This window comes from Salvelinus alpinus, chromosome 2 (assembly GCF_045679555.1).
Source record: "Salvelinus alpinus chromosome 2, SLU_Salpinus.1, whole genome shotgun sequence".
Classification (NCBI taxonomy): domain Eukaryota; kingdom Metazoa; phylum Chordata; class Actinopteri; order Salmoniformes; family Salmonidae; genus Salvelinus; species Salvelinus alpinus.
The window spans coordinates 103981693-103999530 of NC_092087.1; the positions used below are offsets into that span (position 1 = coordinate 103981693).

General features: G+C 43.6%; 1 protein-coding gene across 1 annotated transcript; it reads left to right on the plus strand.

Moving 5' to 3' along the window:
• Positions 1–1320: 1320 nt before the first annotated feature.
• LOC139546660 (uncharacterized) lies at positions 1321–17752 on the plus strand. The gene is made up of 6 exons (XM_071355309.1): positions 1321–2853; positions 4575–5219; positions 11056–11336; positions 11434–11774; positions 11910–12472; positions 12574–17752. Exons 2-6 carry the CDS (start codon positions 4807–4809, stop codon positions 12830–12832), a joined length of 1857 nt encoding a protein of 618 aa, XP_071211410.1. The 5' UTR covers positions 1321–2853; positions 4575–4806; the 3' UTR covers positions 12833–17752.
• Positions 17753–17838: the final 86 nt, after the last annotated feature.

A 17838-nucleotide genomic window follows, 5' to 3' on the forward strand; every position in this document is an offset into this window, starting at 1 on the left:
TGGTGACCACAGACCACTTCTCAGTTCCTATGCTTCCTGGCTGATGTTTTGGTCACTTTTGAATGCTGGCGGTGCTTTCACTCTAGCGGTAGCATGAGACGGAGTCTACAACCCACACAAGTGGCTCAGGTAGTGCAGCTCATCCAGGATGGCACATCAATGCGAGCTGTGGCAAGAAGGTTTGCTGTGTCTGTCAGCGTAGTGTCCAGAGCATGGAGGCGCTACCAGGAGACAGGCCAGTACATCAGGAGACGTGGAGGAGGCCGTAGGAGGGCAACAACCCAGCAGCAGGACCGCTACCTCTGCCTTTGTACAAGGAGGAGCACTGCCAGAGCCCTGCAAAATGACCTCCAGCAGGCCACAAATGTGCATGTGTCAGCATATGGTCTCACAAGGGGTCTGAGGATCTCATCTCGGTACCTAATGGCAGTCAGGCTACCTCTGGCGAGCACATGGAGGGCTGTGCGGCCCCACAAAGAAATGCCACCCCACACCCCATTTGAGTTCAAATCCAAACTGTCCAATGGAGACAAGCTAGTCCAGCTTCAAGGTGGCCTGAAGGCTATTCTATCAGCTGGGGGAATAAAACATATTTACTGCACTGTTAGAGCAAGAAACACAAGCATCGTATTACATTGTTTGCCAGAATAAGCTATGTAAATGAATATTTTTCAAGTCTGCGTTACCCACTCCAGTCAGCAGATGGCATTGTGAGTCTTTCAGGTAATACTTCTTGCGTGACGTATAATCTGGTGGACGGGAGGTTTCTCCAACAGCGACAATAGGCTACTGATTCAACCGCCTCGTTAGCGTTCTCGCAAACATAAAACCGAAGCTTTTTAGACCGATCTTGTGTATAATTAATATTAGTTTAAACACAGTTCAGTTTACATATCAACTAGTTAAATTGAACTTAATTTGCTAGCAAATTTGTTATATTGATACTGAGTTTAGGCTAGTCGTTAATGCTAGTTAGCTAACATCACCGACCATGAGCTCACTAAACTACTCGCCTCCTGAACTTCTCACGAGTCACCAACCCTGATCCGGTAGCACCCCCCACCCCCCACCCCACTGAGTAGCATAGCTAGCATAGCGTCACAAGTAACTTGTAGCATCTAAATATCATTAAATCACAAGTCTAAGACACCAGATGAAAGATACAGGTCTTGTGAATAAAGCCACCATTTCAGATTTTTAAAATGTTTTACAGGGAAGACACAATATGTAAATCTATTAGCTAACCACGTTAGCAAAGGACACGATATTTTTACTCCCAACAGTCTTTTCCTGCGTCAGTAGCTATCACTAATTCGACGAAATAAAAATATATATAGCCACTAACCAAGAAACAACTTCATAAGATGACAGTCTGATAACATATTTATGGAATTGCATAGTTTTTTTTTTTTAAATGTGCATTTTTCAGGTATAAATCACAGTTCTACATTGCAGCTGCAATCTGAAAAGGTGCCGACCAAGCCAGAACAATTACAGAGACCAACGTCATATAACTAATTACTCATTTTAAAACATTTCAGAAAAATACACAGCGTACAGATATTGAAAGCCCAACATCTGGTGAATCCAAACAATATTTCAGATTTATGAAATGTTTTATAACGAAAACAAAATGTAGCGCTAAATTAGCATAGCTATACCAGGCAGATTCGGCTAGGCGCCCACGGCCAGTTCACATGCACAACAGATATGATATAACATCGTAAATTGGGTCTTACTATGGCTGATCTTTCATCAGAATGTTGATCAAAGTGTCCTTTGTCAAGATGAGTCGTTGGTTCCGTTCAGAATTGTTCCTTGCCCACTCCATTTAGCACAGGTACCGGTCGAGTGGCACGGATTTCTCAAACGTAAATACAATCCGACAACGGAACACCGCAAAACTCCCGGAAAAATTCAAATAATCTGATTAAACTATATTGAAAAAACATACATTACGATGATATGGTCACATGTATCAAACAAAATTCGACACGGAGATAGTTTTCATACATAACGCCAGCAAAACAGTACACAATCGCAGCTCAAATTCGAGCGATTCAGTAAACCGGAAGTTGTCGGTCACGCCAAAGAAATGGGTCCTATTTCACGTCAGTCCCAGATAAACAAAGAATTTCTCCTCTGACGTCCTCTTGACAACCAGAGGAAGGCGAATGAAGTGTGTTTCTGGTCATAGGGGGCACGACCATATATAGGCAGAGCTTTGAAGCCAGCATAACACATCTTGATTTTATGTTCTTGGTCATGGAAAGTGCTGTGAAATGACTTCTGTATCACTCAGAGACAAAATTGAAACGGTTTTAGAAACTAGGGATTGTTTTCTTTCCAATGGTATTATTTATATGCATATAGTAAGAGCAATAATTGAATAAGAGGCAGTTTAATCTGTAGAGCAAATTATGCTAATGCGAAAATAGCACCCCCTGTATTCTCAAGAAGTTTAAAGAAGAGGTCGTCAGTTGGACGGAGACAGAAGCTCTGGGGCTGAACATTGTCGTAAAAGAAGAAGAAGAAGAGGAGGACGCTTTCAGAATGAAAAAGGAGGAAGAGGAGGCTTTCACATTGAAAGAAGAGGTTGATATAGTGAAAGAAGAGAGAGAACCTTTTGGAGTGGAAGAGGAGGAGGTAGAAGCTTTCAGAATTAAAAGGGAGGAAAAGGAGCTTATCACGTTGAAAGAAGAAGAGGATAATATAATGAAAAAAGTGGAAGAACCTTTTGGGGTGAAAGAGGAAGAGGAGGCTATTTCAATAAAATAAAATGAGGAAGATGTTTTGGGAGTGAAAGAGGATGAGGAGGAAGGGAGGAGGAGACTGAAGATCTGATTATTGCCAGTAGGTATTGTCTTTAAAACAGGGGCATAAACTATGCAGTTGTTGAACTATTGTGGGATTTTTAAGGGGCATTCTAGTTCTACACTCAAATATGTTGTTCAGTACTGTATGAGTTGTTAAAAGGGAAAACTGTGATTGGTACATACAGGTTTTTTTACTTTTAAATGGATGATATATAGCCATTGATTCTTGGAGAATATACAGTGCCTTCAGAAAATACTCACACTCCTTGACTTTTTCTACATTTTAATGTGTTACAGTCTGAATAGAAAATTGATTCAAGTGAGATTGTGTCACTGGCCAACACACAATACCCCATATTGTCAAAGTGAAATTACATTTTTACAAATGAATAGCTTAAAATGTCCTGAGTCCATAAGTATTCAACCCCTTTGTTATGGCGAAGCCTAAATAAGTTCTGGAGTAAAAATGTGCTTAACAAGTCACATAAGTTTAGTAGAATCACTGTGTGTGCATAATGGTGTTTATCAATGCTTTTTGAATGACTACTTACTCTCTGTACCTAGGGCTGTGCGATATATCGAATTCATTTGAGTAATTCAAAATTATTTTGAATTTTTATGAGCGTTATTTTTGTCCGCTTGTTCTCATGTTGCCTTTTTGGTCTCGTCTCCTTCGCTCCTTCTGTGGCCGTGTCCCATTTACACCAGATGTCTGTATATAATAGTGGTGCACGGGATACCGAAACTTCTGTACTTTTTCCACACACAAAAAAGTTTTTTGTTACGCTAGTTACTTCTGCCAAATGTGTCTCGTGATTTGTTACGCTAGTTACTTCTGCCAAATGTGTCTCGTGATTGAGAGGATCAAGTCTGTATCAGTACAGCCCCTTTATAGCGCCAAGAGCAAAGAGCCCTGCTCCACTTCCTCATTCATTGCTAGAGCCGTCTGGCCTGCATTAACTCCCCAGTCCCCCACTAATGCTGCACACTTGAATACTTGAATACTGCAACACGACATGTAGAAATGTTGAAACTGTTCGCAAAACACAACTGTTCACTACTGTTCGCAAAACAACGTCGCTACAGGCTAGACCACTTTGAATTGTAGGCTAACTTTCCTTGCTAGCTGACAGCTGAATTCACTACTCTAGTACCTTGCTTGCGATAACATGCAAACTATAACGCTAAATATGCTAATTTCAAAGCTGACATACCAACAAAAAAAACGTTATTAATTCACTTTCTCTCTCGCCACCAAATAACCATTCACTTCTTCAACTTCCTTCTGTCTCCTGTCTGGTTTCCACTAGATTCCACATAGTCACATTCTGCATTGCGAATGACGTCATTCATTTCTTAAAGAGACAGCGCACACTTTTAGAAGAGATTGCTTACTAGATTCCATAGCCACATTCTGCCTTGCAAATGACGTCATTCATTTCTTAAAGAGACAGCGCACACTTTTAGAAGGGATTGCTTACTAGATTCCACATAGCCACATTCTGCCTTGCGAATGACATCATTCATTTCTTAAAGAGACAGCACTTTTAGAATGGATCGCTTCTTCTAGTACAATAAAATAACATGTGACCTGTTTCAGGAAGCTAGGCGCATGTCGCGCTTAATGGATGAGATAGTGGATGGGCTGGACATGCCGAGAGATGAGTTCTGATTGGTCTGCCATGTGGCTTCTGTCTATAACATGAGCTGCTCAGTATGTGTAGGTAATCCTTAACGCTTATTTTTTGTTGTTTTAAGATATGATGGAGAACTGCAAAAATGTTGCTACTGGTCTCAACAACATTGCTGCCCTGAATTTAGCAGGCGCTATCGACAAAGGTCATTGGGGAAAAAGTTGTAACGGACTACTTTCTGGAGGATGATCGTGTCGTGCTGACTCTCTCGGACTCTGAAAATGAATCGGACGATGAGGAAATCCCGGACTTAGGTAAAAACATTTTCGTTGAACCAGACGTTGTAGAGTCTTCTGATGCCAGTGATGGGAAACAAACGTCGATCGACAGTGTGTTTTTCCACAGAAGAAGTTGACGATAGAGTTTTGAAATCAGTGCAATGCCCAGGGGAAGCAGATTATAAGGAGATGGAGAAAATTCTGGCGTTTGATTGCAAATGCGGAGGGAGTCGAAAAGAGAACACAGACGGCTTTTGTATAAAACAACTGTCTACGGATTACATCTTCAAACTAAGGGCAACCATGGCAACCGTGACAGAGAAGGAGAAAGATCTGATGATTCTTATGGCATTGCACACGGTCAGTGTGAACCAGAGTGACTTGACACAACGGGCCAAGCAAGCTGTACAAACAAAACGGAAACGACACAGGACGTCTTACTTAGTTAAAGGGGTTCCAGTCTGCCGCGACGCATTCATCCGTGTATACGGGTAAGTCTAGCTACATCAAATTTTGTCTAACTCGTTTTCATTTGCAAGTTCAAGCATACTGTTAGCTAGCTAGCTTACGTTAGCTGGCTCGCTAGCTAACGTTACTTGTATTGATCTTTGTCGTAATATTGTTTGTATCTCAGAATCCCATTTGCATTGCTAGTTATAGCCTAATGTTAACTAGCTAGCTAACATTGAACCTAGTTGGTTAGCTTTATTATGGTTCATTGTTTAGCTAGCTAGCTAACATTGAACCTAGTTTGTTAGCTTTATAATGGTTCATTGTTTAGCTAGCTAGCTAACATTGAACCTAGTTGGTTAGCTTTATTATGGTTCATTGTTTAGCTAGCTAGCTAACATTGAACCTAGTTTGTTAGCTTTATTATAGTTCATTGTTTAGCTAGCTAGCTAACATTGAACCTAGTTGGTTAGCTTTATTATGGTTCATTGTTTAGCTAGCTAGCTAACATTGAACCTAGTTTGTTAGATTTGTTATGATTCATTGTATAGCTAGTTACATGGGCTAAACAAAAGACTCCACTTCGCCAGATGATTACATGGCCCATCAAGTTAGCCAGGTGTGTCTGGGAGTGATTACGGCCATCTATTGTATTTCATGAACATGTGTACACTACAGTTCAACAGTTTGGGGTCACTTAGAAATGTCCTTGTTTTTGAAAGAAAAGCACTTTTTTTTTGTCCATTTAAAATAACATCAAATTGATCAGTAATACAGTGTAGATATTTTTAATGTTGTAAATGACTATTGTAGCTGGAAACTGCAGATTTTTTATGGAATCAGAGGCCCATTATCAACAACCATCACTACTGTGTTCCAATGGCACGTTGTGTTAGCTAATCCAAGTTTATCATTTTAATTGGCTAATTGATCATTAGAAAACCCTTTTGCAATTATGTTAGCACAGCTGAAAACTGTTGGTCTGATTAAAGAAGCAATAAAACTGGCCTTCTTTAGAGTAGTTGAGTATCTGGAGCATCAGTATTTGTGGGTTCGATTACAGGCTCAAAATGGCCAGAAACAAAGACTTTCTTCTGAAACTCGTCAGTCTATTATTTTTTTTTATAATTATTTTTTTCACCTTTATTTAACCAGATAGGCTAGTTGAGAACAAATTCTCATTTGCAACTGCGACCTGGCCAAGATAAAGCATAGCAGTGTGAACAGACAACAACACAGTTACACATGGAGTAAACAATAAACAAGTCAATAACATGGTAGAAAAAAAGAGAATCTATATACAATGTGTGCAAAAGGCATGAGGAGGTAGGCAATAAATCGAATAATTACAATTTAGCAGATTAACACTGGAGTGATAAATCATCAGATGATCATGTGCAAGTAGAGATACTGGTGTGCAAAAGAGCAGAAAAGTAAATAAATAAAAGCAGTATGGGGGGTGAGGTAGGTAAATGCATCCAGTTTGCTGAGTAGAGTATTGGAAGCTATTTTGTAGATGACATCGCCGAAGTCGAGGATCGGTAGGATAGTCAGTTTTACTAGGGTAAGTTTGGCGGCGTGAGTGAAGGAGGCTTTGTTGCGAAATAGAAAGCCGACTCTAGATTTGATTTTGGATTGGAGATGTTTGATATGAGTCTGGAAGGAGAGTTTGCAGTCTAGCCAGACACCTAGGTACTTATAGATGTCCACATATTCTAGGTCGGAACCGTCCAGGGTGGTGATGCTAGTCGGGCGTGCGGGTGCAGGCAGCGAACGGTTGAAAAGCATGCATTTGGTTTTACTAGCGTTTAAGAGCAGTTGGAGGCCACGGAAGGAGTGTTGTATGGCATTGAAGCTCGTTTGGAGGTTAGATAGCACAGTGTCCAAGGAAGGGCCAGAAGTATACAGAATGGTGTCGTCTGCGTAGAGGTGGATCAGGGAATCGCCCGCAGCAAGAGCAACATCATTGATATATACAGAGAAAAGAGTCGGCCCGAGAATTGAACCCTGTGGTACACCCATAGAGACTGCCAGAGGACCGGACAACATGCCCTCCGATTTGACACACTGAACTCTGTCTGCAAAGTAGTTGGTGAACCAGGCAAGGCAGTCATTAGAAAAACCGAGGCTACTGAGTCTGCCGATAAGAATATGGTGATTGACAGAGTCGAAAGCCTTGGCCAGGTCGATGAAGACGGCTGCACAGTACTGTCTTTTATCGATGCCGGTTATGATATCGTTTAATACCTTGAGTGTGGCTGAGGTGCACCCGTGACCGGCTCGGAAACCGGATTGCACAGCGGAGAAGGTACGGTGGGATTCGAGATGGTCAGTGATCTGTTTGTTGACTTGGCTTTCGAAGACCTTAGATAGGCAGGGCAGGATGGATATAGGTCTGTAACAGTTTGGGTCCAGGGTGTCTCCCCCTTTGAAGAGGGGGATGACCGCGGCAGCTTTCCAATCCTTGGGGATCTCAGATGATACGAAGGAGAGGTTGAACAGGCTGGTAATAGGGGGTGCGACAATGGCGGCGGACAGTTTCAGAAATAGGGGGTCCAGATTGTCAAGCCCAGCTGATTTGTATGGGTCCAGGTTTTCCAGCTCTTTCAGAACATCTGCTATCTGGATTTGGGTAAAGGAGAAGCTGGGGAGGCTTGGGCGAGTAGCAGCGGGGGGGGGGGGGGGGGGGGGGGCGGGGCTGTTGGCCAAGGTTGGAGTCGCCAGGAGGAAGGCATGGCCAGCCATTGAGAAATGCTTGTTGAAGTTTTCGATTATCACGGATTTATCGGTGGTGACCGTGTTACCTAGCCTCAGTGCAGTGGGCAGCTGGCAGGAGGTGCTCTTGTTCTCCATGGACTTTACAGTATCCCAGAACTTTTTGGAGTTAGAGCTACAGGATGCGAATTTCTGCTTGAAAAAGCTGGCCTTTGCTTTCCTGACTGACTGCGTGTATTGGTTCCTGACTTCCCTGAACAGTTGCATATCGCGGGGGCTCTTCGATGCTATTGCATTTCGCCACAGGATGTTTTTGTGCTGGTCGAGGGCAGTCAGGTCTGGAGTGAACCAAGGGCTATATCTGTTCTTAGTTCTGCATTTTTTGAACGGAGCATGCTTGTCTAATATGGTGAGGAAGTAACTTTTAAAGAATGACCAGGCATCCTCAACTGACGGGATGAGGTCAATATCCTTCCAGGGTACCCGGGCCAGGTCGATTAGAAAGGCCTGCTCGCAGAAGTGTTTTAGGGAGCGTTTGACAGTGATGAGGGGTGGTCGTTTGACTGCGGACCCGTAGCGGATACAGGCAATGAGGCAGTGATCGCTGAGATCTTGATTGAAGACAGCAGAGGTGTATTTGGAGGGCAAGTTGGTCAGGATAATGTCTATTAGGGTGCCCATGTTTACGGATTTAGGGTTGTACCTGGTGGGTTCCTTGATGATTTGTGTGAGATTGAGGGCATCTAGCTTAGATTGTAGGACTGCCGGGGTGTTAAGCATATCCCAGTTTAGGTCACCTAACAGAACAAACTCTGAAGCTAGATGGGGAGCGATCAATTCACAGATGGTGTCCAGGGCACAGCTGGGAGCTGAGGGGGGTCGGTAGCAGGCGGCAACAGTGAGAGACTTATTTCTGGAGAGATTAATTTTTAAAATTAGAAGTTCGAACTGTTTGGGCATAGACCTGGAAAGTATGACAGAACTTTGCAGGCTATCTCTGCAGTAGATTGCAACTCCTCCCCCTTTGGCAGTTCTATCTTGACGGAAAGTGTTATAGTTGGGTATGGAAATCTCAGAATTTTTGGTGGCCTTCCTAAGCCAGGATTCAGACACGGCAAGGACATCAGGGTTGGCAGAGTGTGCTAAAGCGGTGAGTAAGACAAACTTAGGGAGGAGGCTTCTGATGTTGACATGCATGAGGCCAAGGCTTTTTCGATCACAGAAGTCAACAAATGAGGGTGCCTGGGGACATGCAGGGCCTGGGTTTACCTCCACATCACCCGAGGAACAGAGGAGTAGTAGGATGAGGGTGCGGCTAAAGGCTATCAAAACTGGTCGCCTAGAGCGTTGGGGACAAGGAATAAAAGGAGCAGATTTATGGGCGTGGTAGAATAGATTCTGGGCATAATGTGCAGACAGGGGTATGGTGGGGCACGGGTACAGCGGAGGCAAGCCCAGGCACTGGGTGATGATAAGAGAGGTTGTATCTCTGGACATGCTGGTCTCAATGGGTGAGGTCACCGCATGTGTGGGAGGTGGGACAAAGGAGGTATCAGAGGTACGGAGAGTGGAACTACGGGGTCCATTGCAAACCAAAACAATGATAACTAGCCTGAACAACAGTATACAAGGCATATTGATATTTGAGAGAGACATACAGTAAGGCATAAAGTGATTGCAGGTCTTGATTGGGAGAGCTAGCTAAAACAACAGGTGAGATAACAGCAGCTTATCAGCTAACACAGCAACAGCAGGTAAAAATGGCGACGACTAGGCAGAGAGGGTCGGATTGACTACACACAGAGCCTGAGTTAAAACACAGAGCCGACAGATAAAACACAAATAAACAGAATGGAGTACCGTGAATAAATGGACAGTCCGGCAGGCATCAGCTATGTAGCCAAGTGATCATAGTGTCCAGGGGGCAGCCGTAGATGGAGCAGGGAAGCCGCCACTAAGCTAGCACGCGACGTTTAAAGTTAGTAGCCCGGGGGGTGGTCTGCTCAGACGGAGGCCGGTTGAGGGCACAGCGGATGGGGTATTCGTCTGCAGACCAGACGTGGTCGTGTCGACAGAGAATCCAAGCCGGATGGCGAAAGAGAGGTTGTGATTGTAGAATTGTGTTTGCTAACTGGTGCTAGCTTCGTGGCAGTGGCGCTAGCTGGCAGTGGCGCTAGCTGCGCTAGCTGCAAACTAGCTGTGAGGATCAGAAGTAGTGGCTCAGGGATTACGGCAGGAATCCGGCGTTGTTGTCGAGAGACAGTCCGATGCTGGTAAATTGGTGAGTAATATCCAGGCTAATAACAGGGCTGGTGTCTGTGCAGAAGGTAAAAGCTGCTAGCAGCGGCTAAAAATGGCTAAATAGCTTGTAGCTGATTAGCTGGTTAGCTGCTGGGGGTTCTTGAATGTGTTCCAAAGTTAAAAAATAATAGCGATTCCGTATCACATTGGGTGAGGTAGGTTACCGGAAGGTATAATCGAATTAAAAATCGAAAAGAGATAGAATTTAAAAAAAATATATATACAAGAAATACGAAAAATACAAACGTACACGAGAGGAGGACTAAACAAACACGTCTACACTGCTACGCCATCTTGGAACGAGATTCTTGCAAAGAAAAAGCTATATCTCAGACTGGCCAATAAAAAGAAAAGATTAAGATGGGCAAAAGAACACAGACACTGGACAGAGGAACTCTGCCTAAGGTCAGCATCCCGGAGTCGCCTCTTCACTGTTGATGTTGAGACTGGTGTTTTGCGGGTACTAATTAATGAAGCTGCCAGTTGAGGACTTGTGAGGCATCTGTTTCTCAAACTAGATACTAATGTACTTGTCCTCTTGTTCAGTTGTGTACCGGGGCTTCCCACTCCTCTTTCTATAATGGGCCTTTGTACGCCTATGTAGATATTCCATAAAAAATCTGCCGTTTCCAGCTACAATAGTCATTTACAACCTTACACCAAAAGTGCTTTTCTTTATAAAAAAAAACAAGGATATTTCTAAGTGACCCCAATATTTTGAACAGTGGTGTACATGTCTAGACACTAGTGACCCATCCACGTAGCTAGATGTTATAGCCTCTCTTTGACCCATCAATTTAGAGAAGTGTGTCTGGGAGGCCTCATCTTATAATGCTAAAATATCTGGAATTTGTCTTTCAGCATCAGTAGAACACGCCTGACTCTCCTCCACCAGTCATACAAGGAGAATGGTCTAATGCCTCCCATCAAAAAGAGAGCTGGCCCAAGCAAGCACAGGTTACCCCTGAAGCATGAGGACTTGCAGCGAGTGGTGAACTTCATCAACAACTATGCAGAGGATAATGCAATAGTATTACCAGGACGCCACCAAGGACACAAACACTTTGGTGGAAAGCTGCTGCCATCTCATGTGACAGAAGCAGCGGTGTGGCGTCTCTACAAGGAATCGATGACAACACTTGGTATGTAAAAGCATAAACAACACGTTTTGGGTTATTTTAATTTACTTCCAACATGATTGACATTTATTGATCTCACAATAGTTGTGTATTTTCCTAGAGCTACGTGCAGTCAGGTTGTCTTCCTTCAGGAATCTATGGAGAACATTTCTGCCCCACATCTCCAGCACTAAGTCCAGGACAGACCTGTGCTGGCAGTGCCACAGGAACAACAACTATCAGGTCTTCGAATCTGCCAATCTGCCAGAAGCTGTTAAGTCAGACAAGCTGAAGAAGCAAGAGCAGCATCTCCTGCTTGTTCAGGGTGAGCGGTCTGTCTACCAGAAGATGGTGGCTGACTGCAAGACCACCTGTCAAGACCTGCAGTTGTCCCTAGGGGCCCCTACTGAAGCAGCAAGTAAAGACATCAGGATGCATTACAGCTTTGGTTTTGCTCAACAAGTAAGCAACATTTCCTCCTTTTTATAAATGGGAAGCAGGCGCACGCGTCTTTCACTGACCTGTGTAAAGATAAGAGTGACAGGGATGTGACAATTAATTTATTTTTGTCTAATGTGCTTTTTTTGTTATGCGCAGGTGCACTATCCATCTGACCCTATGCAGCCAGGTCCTATCTACTTTTTAACTCCTCGTAAGTGTGGCTTGTTTGGTGTCTGCTGTGAAGGAATACCACAACAAGTCAACTACCTGATTGATGAAGGCATGTCATCCAGCAGCGCAGTCATCAACTACATGCACCATTTCTTCAACAACTACGGAGTTGGGGAAACACGTGTGGACCTGAATTGTGATAACTGCAGTGGCCAAAACAAGAACAAGTTTGTGCTCTGGTATTGTGCCTGGCGGACCATACACAAGCTCCACCACAGTCTGGACCTTCACTTCCCGATCACAGGCCACACCAAGTTTGCCCCCGACTGGTGCTTCGGCCTCATCAAGCAGCGCTTCAGAAAGACCAGAGTGAACACTTTGTCTGAGATTGCTGGTGTTGTGAAGGACAGCACTGTGACGGGGGTCAACATCCCACAGCTGATTGGACTGGAGGATGGTACGGTACTGGTGGAAAGCTATGGCTGGCAACAACACCTGACTCCGTTCTTCAGGCCGCTGCCACAGATCAAACAGTACCAGCACTTCAGGTGAATATCATTTTCATGGCATTGTATGACATTTGTTATTATCTAAACTTGGGAGGTGAATTGATGTTATGCAAGGTTGTAATGCCTATCCTGTTTTACAGCTTCGATGCTCTGGAGCCTGGTGTTGTTGTCGCCAAGGAGCGTCCGGACTCAGTCGGGACCAGATTTCAGCTGCTGCGCAACGCTTACGTCCTTCCTCCTATAGATGGTCTGCCTGTACAAGCACCACCTGGACTGGACACAGCTAGACAAACGTATCTTTTTGAGAAGATCAGGGAGTTCTGCGACGAAGAGGCCATGGACATCACATGCCCTGCACCAAAGTCAAGGGCAGGACAGAAACAAGCTCTCCGGATGTAGATTCCCTTGTTCATGCGTGGTGTGGACTTGGGGGAAGAGTTCTCAGTAATCCGGACTATCTGCAGTACCTCTATTCACATAACTCTCTCCTAGCACACAGGCCATACATTGCTGCTACAATTTTCTTTTTATCCTGCTGCTCAGCCACTTTACCCCTGATTGAATGCTTATAACTACTACCTCCTCTATCACCAGTATCACTGATATCGTTTTTTTTTTTATTGACACTTTCTGTTTTTGATATTGCTATGCAAATGTAACGGATGTGAAATGGATAGCTAGCGGTGGTGCGCGCTAATAGCCTTTCAATCGGTGACGTCACTTGCTCTGAGACCTTGAAGTAGTGGTTCCCCTTCCTCTGCAAGGGCCGCGGCTTTTGTGGAGCGATGGGTAACGATGCTTCGTGGGTGACTGTTGTTGATGTGTGCAGAGGGTCCCTGGTTCGCGCCCAGGTCGGGGCGAGGGGACGGACTAAAGTTATACTGTTGCATTGATGCTGTTGACCCGGATCACTGGTTGCTGAGGAAAAGGAGGAGGTCGAAAGGGGGGTGAGTGTAACGGATGTGAAATGGCTAGCTAGTTAGCGGTGGTGCGCGATTATAGCCTTTCAATCGGTGACGTCACTTGCTCTGAGACCTTGAAGTAGTGGTTCCCCTTGCTCTGCAAGGGCCGCGGCTTTTGTGGAGCGATGGGTAACGATGCTTCGTGGGTGACTGTTGTTGATGTGTGCAGAGGGTCCCTGGTTCGCGCCCGGGTCGGGGCGAGGGGACGGACTAAAGTAAAACTGTTACACAAATATGCAAGTAACCATTTCTTTTTTTTATTTCTTTTTTTATCCCATTTTCTCCCCAATTTTCGTGGTATCCAATCGCTAGTAATTACTATCTTGTCTCATCGCTACAACTCCCGTACGGGCTCGGGAGAGACGAAGGTTGAAAGCCACGCGTCCTCCGAAGCACAACCTAACCAAGCCGCACTGCTTCTTAACACAGCGCGCCTCCAACCCGGAAGCCAGCCGCACCAATGTGTCGGAGGAAACACCGTGTACCTGGCCCCCTTGGTTAGCGCGCACTGCGCCCAGCCCGCCACAGGAGTCGCTGGAGCGCGATGAGACAAGGATATCCCTACCGGCCAAACCCTCCCTAACCCGGACGACGCTAGGCCAATTGTGCGTCGCCCCACTGACCTCCCGGTCGCGGCCGGCTGCGACAGAGCCTGGGCGCGAACCCAGAGACTCTGGTGGCGCAGCTAGCACTGCGATGCAGTGCCCTAGACCACTGCGCCACCCGGGAGGCCCTCAAGTAACCATTTCAATGCACCGTGTACACCTTCTGTGTCCTGTGCATGTGACAAACGTTGATGTTATTTGATATAGTGTGTGTTTTACCAGAGACAGTAATGTAAAGAACATGACCTGCACCAAAGTCAGATAAGCATACATGCCAAGGACAAGATTAAGTGTATTTTTACCTGGAGTTTTCCTTATTGTATTCCTACGTTTGCCACTTTTTTGTCTTAATCTTTGGTTGTTTACTACGCTATCTTACTCACTCTGTTTAGCACATGGCCTCACATGTGAATCCTTAAAGAGATGGGTGGGGCTAAGGCTTAAGAGGGTGTAAACGATGCTGAATGGGTGTAGACAAAGAAGAGCTCTCCAGTAGGTGTACCAAGACATTCAAGGGCCATTTTCTCAAAAGTGGTGTTACAAGTTTATCAACTTTCTAAGCAGAATGACTTTCCCATTGTTCATCTACTGTAGTGTATGATATACCATTGTGGTAGCTCTGAGTCTATTTTTTTTTTTTTTACATTGGATAAAAGTAATAATTAATTACGTGACAGTAATCTAATTTTACAACATAAGACTGAAAGAGATGCTGTTCTCTTAGAAGTTTCCAATAAAATAAGTCCTAAATGGAAGGGATCGTTTGTCATCTGTAGCCCCATGATATCAACGATTCCAAATTATGAAACAGAGCAGTACCTGAGATTATTTGTCTGGATCAAGTGCCATTCTGGGACTTTTTTTTGTGGAATTGTTTTGGTATTGAGTATCGTGATACTAAACCTGGTATCTAAGTCAAGCTTCTGGTGTCATGACAACACTGGTATATAATGACGAGATGTCTCTGCCCAAACAATGTGAGTTGTTGTCCTAAAGACGGGAAGGTAGGTGACAAGCTTAGGTCCAAAATAAACATTGGCCTTATTTTGGAACCTTGGCCTTTTCCTCTATGGTTTACACACTAGAGCTCTTCACGGATCCACCCGTACCTGAATACCCGAGACCCGATCAGGTCCGAATCGAGAATTCACTGTTCTGGGTCGGATCTGATATGATCGTCAGGAAGCTAGGTTGATTACCATCCAGATAATTCATTTGTCTGACTCTAGTGTTTGGTTCCTATTTTCTCAGAGTAAATAACCCACTAGAGAAGCTTTAACCAAGTTGAATTCTTCCCAAAGGTTCTGTACAGCTGTAATCAGACAGCAAAACATTTCAGACATCACAGTTAAATACATCCTACTTAAGACACTCCTCCTCCTCACAGTTATATACATCCTAGTAGTATCTATCTGTCATAATACACCCCTCTGATAATCAAGTGATATTTGGAATGTCTGAGTAGTTCTATATGATATCATAATACACCCCTCTGATCATCACAGTTAAATACATCCTACTTAAGACACTCCTCCTTCTCTCCAATCCTTACATCTTATGGTTCAACAGAAAGAGAGTAACAGGATACCAAACCCTTATTACTCCCTGATGAGAATCTGTCCTCATCTCCTGACCTCAACCCCTCCTTCATCTAATCCACAGATGTCCATCTGTCTTCCCTATATCAACACGTCGCTCTCCTCTCCTCCATCAAACACATTCCAAAGCCCATTTCTTCATCTAATCCACAGATGCCCATCTGTCTTCCCTATATCAGCACATCGCTCTCCTCTCCTCCATCAAACACATTCCAAAGCCACCTTCTTTCTTCTGAGAACCATTAACTTCTAACATAACCCAGACTCTTTAATTTCCTATCATTCATTTAATATCTCAATGTTCAAAGTTTAGCCCATTCCAACACTGAATTAGAAATTCTGCTCTCAGTCTGAGTAATGAATTTAACTCAGATTTGATTATTGATCAGTTTCTCTCCTTCTCGTCAGAGAAACTGTTTTGATGTTGACGAGTTAGTAAGAATAGAGTGAACTCCATTTCTGTTTTGTTTTGTTTTGACTTGGACTTAACAGACATTGTATTATAGGTATTAATGTATAGCACATGTGTAATAGTAGGCATTACTATATAGTACACGTGTAATAGTAGGCATTACTGTATAGTACACGTGTAATAGTAGGTATTACTGTATAGTACACGTGTAATAGTAGGTATTACTGTATAGTACACTTGTAATAGTAGGTATTACTGTATAGCACACGTGTAATAGTAGGTATTACTATGTAGTACACGTGTAATAGTAGGTATTACTATGTAGTACCAGGATCAGGGGGAAAGATGAACGGAGAAAAGTACAGAGATTCTTGATGAAAACCTGCTCCAGAGCACTCAGGACCTCAGACTGGGGCGAAGGTTCACCTTCAAACAGGACAATGACCCTAAGCACACAGCCAAGCCATACAGGAGTGGCTTCTGGACAAGTCTCTGAATGTCATTGAGTGGCCCAGCCAGAGCCCGGACTTGAACTCGATCGAACATCTATTTGCACAGCTATTTTCAGGTCTCCAGAGATGTTAATACCCTCATCTAAAATGAGCTCGCTAGCTGGCATAAGGGATTCCATTCCAAGCACAGAGGAGATATTCTATTGGACAGAGAAACGTTGTTAGTTTCCATACAAGCCTTTCATTCTAATAGTAATATATCAAGTTGTTGGCCTTCACCAGATGCCCAGCCTTTAACAGGAAAACAACAGTTGGGAGAGGAACAGGCTCCTATTTAAATGGGGTTCCATTTCAAGTTGTTGGCACGAAGACATATGAATGTCACCAAGAGGAAAGACAGACAAACAATAGACAAAGAGAAATATGAGGCTGAAATTAACAAGAAGGCAGTAATTGCAAAGACAAGACAGATCACTGTAATTTATACCATACATATTTACAACATTAATTTCATTTGAATTGTGTTGAATTACTAACTAACAATGGAATATTCCTCAACAAAATGGAAGAAATGGGACTTTAAACAGGTGTCTCAACTCTGTGGTCACTAAAGATCCCATGACACTTATGAAGCTGGTCATCTGATTGGTTGAGGAGGCGGGCCTTCTGACTTAGTTGCTGTGGTAACTGGTAACGACCATGGGTCCCTGAGGCAAATTGATTTCTTGTGAGGAGAGGGACCTATGTACCGAATTTCATGACTTTGAGTAAAACGGGGTGAAGGGAGCATGACCTTTCAAAGTGTACATTTTCAATCTCTTGTTACAGCGCCATCATCTGGCCAATCAGTGTAATTTTGTAAATGCCAGATCTCAATGGCAAGACGCATCATTCACCCAAGTTTCGTCAAAATCAGGCCAGTGCTGTCTGAGATATCGCACGTGACTAAGGTACGAACTTACTAACATACTAAAGTACTAACGGAATAAGACCGTTCCACAGTCACGTCCTCAAATTTCATCAAAGGGAACAATTAAGAGCAGCTTGGCACGGTTAAGAGCTTTGCTTGATGTACTGATTGGTTTCATACAACCGCTCTCAATTCTGCAGCAGACTCCTATGGGGTCAAATTCACGCCATATGTATTGAATTCAAAATAAAATAAATCGTGAAAATGAAAAATACAGTTGTGAATGTAAACATATTTAAAAACGAAGAAAAAATAAATAATGTAAAAAGACATCAAAATCAAAACCCCAAAAACGTGTAAGCAACTAATTAAGGCGAGAGCAAAACTCAATGACAAATGAATAAAATCAATATTTGAAATCGAATGCAAAAATCGTTTTCAGTTAAACTTTCTCAGCAACCAATCC